The sequence below is a fragment of the Pecten maximus genome, chromosome 3, assembly GCF_902652985.1.
Source record: "Pecten maximus chromosome 3, xPecMax1.1, whole genome shotgun sequence".
In the NCBI taxonomy this organism is placed as follows: Eukaryota; Metazoa; Mollusca; class Bivalvia; order Pectinida; family Pectinidae; genus Pecten; species Pecten maximus.
Window position 1 is genome coordinate 1,249,215 of NC_047017.1, and position 8,202 is coordinate 1,257,416.

At 33.4% G+C, this 8,202-nt stretch overlaps 1 protein-coding gene across 1 annotated transcript; it reads left to right on the forward strand.

The window, feature by feature from the left end:
• Nucleotides 1-9: 9 nt before the first annotated feature.
• Nucleotides 10-8,023, forward strand: LOC117322903 (AP-2 complex subunit sigma). Its single transcript, XM_033877848.1, has 4 exons — nt 10-71; nt 3,482-3,631; nt 4,355-4,528; nt 5,544-8,023. Exons 1-4 carry the CDS (start codon nt 69-71, stop codon nt 5,643-5,645), a joined length of 429 nt encoding a protein of 142 aa, XP_033733739.1. The 5' UTR covers nt 10-68; the 3' UTR covers nt 5,646-8,023.
• Nucleotides 8,024-8,202: the final 179 nt, after the last annotated feature.

Sequence of the window (8,202 nt, forward strand, 5' to 3'; positions counted from 1 at the left end):
GGATGTATTGTTTACGCATGTGTATAAAAGGGGAGGGTTCCTAGTTCCGGTAATCGACCGAATAGAAAATGGTAAGTATAATTTGCAGCTTTTAACTTTAAATTCAACGGTAATCACATTTTTTTACTGTTGTATAATATGTATTTAACCAATACTTTCATTTACCTTTGAAGTCTTGCTTTGCCTTTCAAAATATTGTATTTCTTCGGGAACAACCGGCATCACACAGACTGGTTTTTGGACACTTTTACTTTTGGCCACAGTAATGATGCATCATATTATCCAGTTTTTATTTGGGAAGAAATCAGTCTTTACCAAACAACTGTTCGAATAAACCATGTTTTCAACATTTTACAGGCTATACATGAAAATAAAGTCATTTGAATATCCCTTGAAAATGAAATTCATGTCTCGAGCTTGAGTACTGAAAATGTCACTATAGCCTTACTATGATACTATAATCTTCCAACACTTTCACATCGGAGAACTAGAGGAGATGTCATCAATGTTTTTAAAATAATGAACAATATATATATATGATAGTCGAGTAACGAAAAACTTTTTCCAAATTGACAATAACAACAGAACTAGAGGTCACTCCCAGAAAATTTTCAAAAAACGATGTCGACGGGATGCAAGGAAACACTTCTTTAGCTATCGAATTGTTGATCTCTGGAACAGTCTTCCCCAACATGTCATAAATGCAGAAACTGTTTATCAGTTTGAAATCCTGTTGGACAATTATTGGAAAAATAACCGGTTTATATATAAAGAACAATAATCTCCAAATGCTACATGTACATTGCACCGTACTGATATTATTTAATTATTATTTCTTTGTAATTTACTGGATATGGATATAGAGGCTTTCAGCCTGCGTCCATAATGTTTCCTAAAAAATCCTAAAAAAAAAAAAAAGACTTATCAGTATCGGTTGTTATACTGTTATCACTGTGGGTCCCTTTAATAGTACTATCCTTTAATCGCAATCAAACGGTACGGTAGGGCTATACATTCTGCGTATACTTCCGGTTGTGTATTAGTCGCTATCACCTGTACATGTGCTGTCTAAGTTTACAAGCTAAAAAAAGGGTGTTTATTTTAGAGACGACCGGATCTTGGTGAGTTGCTGGAAATGGTTCCGACCTCACTACGCATATGCTATAGATTTGCCCAATCAGAATAGGTATGCAATGCAGGGATGCAGGTTGCATGTAGGACAAGGGGGCTGGGGTATAAAAGGGGCTGCACAGTGATACTCTGTAGTGCTGGGAATCACCATGATATTGAAGATCGATTATCGGGCTGTCAAGATCGATCGATAATCGATTATCGGCTGGAAACGGTTTTTAATTAGGTCCGACCACGTGTTAAATAAATTCCGTAAAGTCCGGATTCCGTCATATATTAGCAAATTAGTATAGCCTTGTACAAAACGCTGCACCGACCACGATTACGGAAGGTAGTTACAACGCTTGAATGCCGGCGTGGTTCAAGCGAGACATAACAAGAACAAACAAAATTGATGTTTCATTTTGGTTTATTGAAGGTAAAAGCATTCATAACAACAGTACGTATCTGAATAACTTCAGCCATTCAAATTAGAAACATATGAAACGATCTATTCATAGCCAAATTTCACAATCGATCTTTTAAGTGCAAAATCAATTATCGAATCGATCTTGGGTCCAACTCGATTTAATCGATGTTTCCGGTTATCGGTATACCACTAATACTCGAGGACTTGCATAACCGGATACACAGCCAACACCTCAGGAGAGGATATCCTCTCCACAAATCAAGCCTCGATAACGTTGCCACTAGGTACTGAGCACCAGTACCACACAAGTGCTGACAATAGCACACCTACGCTGGGGGAGGATGGTGTGCAGGTTACGTTAGTGTTGGCTGGGGATCACGGTATGGGGTGTTGGCTGTGTTTATTAGTGCTCTAGATTAGGCTCATTTGTTACCACGTGGGAGGCTACTGGGGCATTGATTATTGACCATTAACTATCTGTCTACTCTACATATGTGAATTCTTTGCCTATATCATTTGATATGTTTATTTTAATAAACCTTAGTTGACTTTATACAAAGTGTTGATTGCTATAAATTTGTGACTTGTAAACTCCTTCACATCTGAGGAACTTGGGTTTGGATTGAAGCTGACTGGACATGTCCGCTGGCCAGTGTCGGTAGATTTGGGAATTAAAACACTATACAATCACTTGGTTTTGTCTCGTCGATGCTGGCCCGGAACGGTCGGTCCAGGCGGACCCTCCCTATATTACACCGTTATCTTGATTATCAAAAAATATATTTCTGTACAATATTTTTCAACAAAACAACTGTTGGTGCAATATGAATATTTGGAATATATTCAGAAAATATGTTCATGTTACTTTTTCATGATTTGGAAGTCGAAGCAAGTGGCTTGTTTAATTTGCGATATAATATTGATGAATCATGGCTCTGAGGATAAACATAGACATAAACAAAGAGGCCAATTTCTGAACTTGGTCAGAGTGAACTTGTCCAGTGGCATGGGGTGACATGAGAACAAGATGTCAATTTTGATTGATTGCAGAATAAGAAAGACCTGTCAGTGTACAAAACCATACCACCTGTTAGAGAATTCAAGGGCAGGTGATGTAGCAGAAAACTGTGACCAGTTAATGGAAGTCTCCATTTGTGGTCTTCCATGCAGCAGCTTATAGCTATATAGAGTCCAAGGAATTTGATGAATTATTTCCATATGGAAAAATTAGTGGAATAGACTTCTCTTCTCAAATTGCTTCATTAATCACCATTAGATTTGTAGCTTTAAATTGGAACTGACTTGTGACTACAAGATACTGCATGGAACAAAAAGTCTATTTCAGCTATCTGACCAATAACTATATGATGTATGTGATCATCAAAATTTCTGAACTTTGTTATTGTCAAGTAAAATGTTAATCCTAATCATCAAATAGTGTTATCTTGCATTTTTGTTATTTTTCAAACAACAACAGTTGATGACACTTTTTTAAAATAAGCCATTTTTAGTCCACAGGGGTCATACAACCCATGCCTTCCTGAGGGTGTTGCTGATACACTCATTGGCACTGTCGCAGTGTTTCAAAAATCACATACAAAAAAAAAAAAAAAAAAACGTGTTTTCATGTGACTACTTTAATTAAAAAACAACAAAAAATACACCTGTTGTCATATACAACGTATCTATAATAAAAAAAAACAACAACCCACATCTGTTGTAATATGACTTTTTGACTACTATAAAAAAAACAACCACAAAAAACACAACCTGTTGTCATATATCTATAATTTAAAAAACCCAGATTACATCTGTTGTCTAAAATGTTTGCTAAACACAAAATCTTTGTGTTTTCACCATACACTATTTATTTTTGTGTATATGAAATATCTAACAAATGTTTGAGCTGTTGTTTGATATTTGATTTTTTTCTACCAACAGATCAAGTTTATACTGATACAGAACAGGGCAGGCAAAACTCGCCTCGCCAAGTGGTATATGCACTTTGATGATGATGAGAAACAGAAACTCATAGAGGAAGTACATGCTGTAGTCACCGTGAGGGATGCAAAACACACAAACTTTGTAGAGGTATAAAATGTCATCATAATATTGTAAACTTTGTAGAGGTATAAAATGTCATTGTAATATTGTAAACTTTGTAGAGGTATAAAATGTCATTGTAATATTGTAAACTTTGTAGACGTATAAAATGTTAATTTAATATTGTAAACTTTGTAGACGTATAAAATGCCATCATAATATTGTAAACTTTGTAGAGGTATTATAAAATGGTATTGTAATATTGTAAACTTTAGAGACGTATAAAATGTCTTAAAGGAAGTTACAGCTGTTGTATATGTAGAAACATACCGTTTATAATTTCAAAAAAGAAATCTTTTGGATTATGACTTCCCCCACCCCGGTTTTGTGTCTGCTAGTATTTATATTATTACAGGGGTAATTAAGAAACAATACATTTTGTATTTATTGCAAAGATGAACTCTGAACAATACATTTTGTATTTATTGCAAAGATGAACTCTGAACAATACATTTTGTATTTATTGCAAAGATGAACTCTGAACAATACATTTTGTATTTATTGCAAAGATGAACTCTGCAACTGAAAAAAAAGATAAGAACTTATTATTGTTGGAATGCCAAGTCAAACATTATTCATTACTGGGTCATTTTTACATAACAGATATTTAAAAAATGATTACCTGTTTGATCTATTGTTGATATGACCAATATAGTGGAATTTTTTTGGCCACTCACAGACCTGTTTTACTTCAACCATTTTGTTTTCCAGTTCCGGAATTTCAAGATCGTGTACAGACGTTATGCTGGGTTGTACTTTTGTATTTGTGTGGACGTCAGTGACAACAACCTAATGTATCTAGAAGCTATTCACAATTTTGTAGAAGTTTTAAATGAATACTTCCACAATGTCTGTGAATTAGATCTAGTATTTAACTTCTATAAGGTGGGTAATTTATGTGTATTTTTTTTTTATTTACAATTATATATATGTATTATTGATAGATGATATTGTATAGCATGGTATTATATAGATCTACCAGTACTAGTGATACTGTATAGCGTGGTATTATATAGATCTATAGTGATACTGTATAGTGTGGTATTATATAGATCTATAGTGATACTGTATAGCGTGGTATTATATAGATCTATAGTGATACTGTATAGTGTGGTATTATATAGATCTACCAGTACTAGTGATACTGTATAGTGTGGTATTATATAGATCTATAGTGATACTGTATAGCGTGGTATTATATAGATCTATAGTGATACTGTATAGCGTAGTATTATATAGATCTATAGTGATACTGTATAGCGTGGTATTATATAGATCTATAGTGATACTGTATAGTGTGGTATTATATAGATCTACCAGTACTAGTGATACTGTATAGCGTGGTATTGTATAGATCTATAGTGATACTGTATAGTGTGGTATTATATAGATCTATAGTGATACTGTTTAGCATGGTATTATATAGATCTATAGTGATACTGTATAGCGTGGTATTATATAGATCTACCAGTACTAGTGATACTGTATAGTGTGGTATTATATAGATCTATAGTGATACTGTATAGCGTGGTATTATATAGATCTATAGTGATACTGTATAGTGTGGTATTATATAGATCTATAGTGATACTGTATAGCGTGGTATTATATAGATCTACCAGTACTAGTGATACTGTATAGTGTGGTATTATATAGATCTATAGTGATACTGTATAGCGTGGTATTATATAGATCTATAGTGATACTGTATAGTGTGGTATTATATAGATCTACCTGTACTAGTGATACTGTATAGCGTGGTATTATATAGATCTATAGTGATACTGTATAGCGTGGTATTATATAGATCTATAGTGATACTGTATAGCGTGGTATTATATAGATCTATAGTGATACTGTATAGCGTGGTATTTAATAGGTAATGTTTTTCTTTTCACAGGTCTACAGTGTTGTAGATGAAATGTTCCTTGCAGGAGAAATTCGAGAAACAAGTCAGACAAAGGTTTTAAAACAGCTTTTGATGTTGTCTTCGCTGGAATGATAAAATTTGACTGATTTAGTACAACCGGACGTTATCATCATCTTCCATTGAAGTAGAAACCTTCATATATCTTGTGAGGATTATTTCTGTATTATATATAAAAAGTTAACATCTTCTAGCAAAACTAGTTGATCAGAAGAAGCTGGATTAACTTGTACAATAATGGCGGATCCAGTTCCTCCTCGGCTGACAGACTAGATGTAGAAAGTTCAGGATTTCCTACGTCGCTGCGTCCTGGGTTACTGCCACTTCATCAACCTTTATGTTACAACCAGCTCCATGTAAGGACTTCCAGAAAGAACAAAAAGCACGGAGTGAGGGAAGAACAATGGAAATATAATGGTAACGCTCACTGTGGACTTACGATGGTACTAAAGAACAGTGATAATTATGATATTAAAAAGAGAAATTTTCACCGACGCTTGACGATTGGTTCATCATATATACCAACAGAAATGATTCAAATGTTTCAAGTGTGGAGAGTTCAAAGTATAGATATGATATACAGCAGTACAACCCAGCTTGTGATGGCGTCTGTCCAGGACAATGGTCTGTCTATGTAAACCAGATTTACTTATCATCAGTGTAATTATCGTAGGTCTACTACACTGAAGCATTCCAGTGGCATTTCATTAGATAGGATCATTTGGTTGTTGTCTGGAATTTTTTCATTTCATGTCAGTTGTGAATTCTAGAATGTGACTATTATTTTGTATTTATCATATAAAATCATTACAATGGTGATTGTCTAGCCCATTGTTCTGTGGCCATGGGCTTGTGGTTTGGCATGTTTGTGAGCATGCATTAGTATGGTTACATCATATAGTGGTAAAAACTACTCATTTAACACCAAATAGTCTTCAACTCAATTCATTGTATCCTTGTGCTGTTATAGAGTATACAAATCTCTTTAATACCAATGCATGTATTCTATACTTTAAGAAATGTCATTTATTTACAAAAACAGCTTGTAATTCTGATTTTGATATCATTTGGGGGGAACAAATGTCATTATGTATAACTTTGAATTTACATTGGTTCTGTTTTTGACAAAGAGTTGAATTTGTAAAGAATTTCATATCAGTATTTGGAAGTGATAATTAAATAATTCATCTACAAAATTATCTATTTCAAATGTTGCCATACTGCCATTCACCTCGTTTGGAATGAAGTCGCACAGCATTCTCATTTTCCAAAAAAAGGACGATGATAGGTAAAAAAAATGCTCTTTTCATTGGGTGAATATGTGTGTGTGTATCAATCAAATTTGTTAAATTTGTTTTAAATACAAATTCATTGATAAGAATAAACTTTACTGATATAAAGATTAAATGAGAAATTATTATGTATATGTATACCCAAGTGCTACAGAATTTTGCAAGGAAGTGATATTTTGTCGACAATGCCGATGGGAATTGTGGGATAGGTTTTTGTAAATTTTCTCTTTCCTTTCTCCTACGTTTTAATATGTAGAATCTCTACTTTTTGTACATCACATGTAACATTTAAAATTGCAAGAACTTACTAGTAAGTGTAATGATATTACAATAAAGAATTTCACCAAAAGGATACGAGAGAATAGTAAACTGTGGCTACTATTCAGTACACACAGGTTAATTCAGTACACACAGGTTATAGGAATGCATCCTGAAATTTGTTAGAAATAAAGAATTCTATATTTTCATTTCCTCTTTCAAAAACACTATTAAGAAGCTCCAGAAGCACTTATTGTTAATTCTCTCTAAGAATTGTTTAATGAACATCAGACTTGATGCTGTTATTAACAGGAGTGTTCAGGCTCAGATTTTTGTTACTTTTAAGCATTGCTATTACAAATGTAATAATTAGGAAGTTAAGCCCATGAACTACAAGTAAATGTCAGACCGAAATTCACCCATAGGTACCATAAAACTTCAGTAGTAACTGACTTGTCATCGAGTAAATATTTCATTTGTTGGAACCATTTTGTCTGGGAACTTTTAGAGACATTTCTAAAAATGAATTGTCAACAATTCTATCTCTTTTCAATTTATGAAAACAAGTTTTAGACAAAACAGAAATATATTGTTCTTGCACAAAGTTCTGTATTTCATTAACTTACAAAGAGATATAGAAGTGGTATGTTCGGTGTCTGTGATTATTACTGTGAAAGATTAACAATTTACACAAATTGATTTCTGTGGTATGTATGGCATTCTATTAGAAATTAAGTTGAGATCAAGAGATACCTTTTTGTGTAGGTCTTTAATGATGGTGAATTTTGAGTACATTATTATGTATATGTGTAGATATTTATATAAGTAGAATGTATTGTTACATGTACTACCAACCCAATGTGCAATTATCATTGAGAACAATAAAATGTGCACAAACCTGTATAATATCTTGTATCTTCTATTTATTAGCCCACCATCATTAGATGGTCCAAGGTCCTTTGCTGTTGTCTGTTAACAATTCTTATTGCTATTTCTTGAAAAGTACTAAGGAGATATTCCTCAAATTCACATTTAGGTTCCACTTGGTCTGTGCCAATTCAATTTAGATTTTTTATTAGAAA

Coding starts and splice junctions, on each gene's coding strand:
- LOC117322903 (XM_033877848.1), top strand. Junction 3,632..4,354: donor AACACACAAACTTTGTAGAG/GTATAAAATGTC, acceptor TTTGTTTTCCAG/TTCCGGAATTTCAAGATCGT. Junction 4,529..5,543: donor TAGTATTTAACTTCTATAAG/GTGGGTAATTTA, acceptor TTCTTTTCACAG/GTCTACAGTGTTGTAGATGA.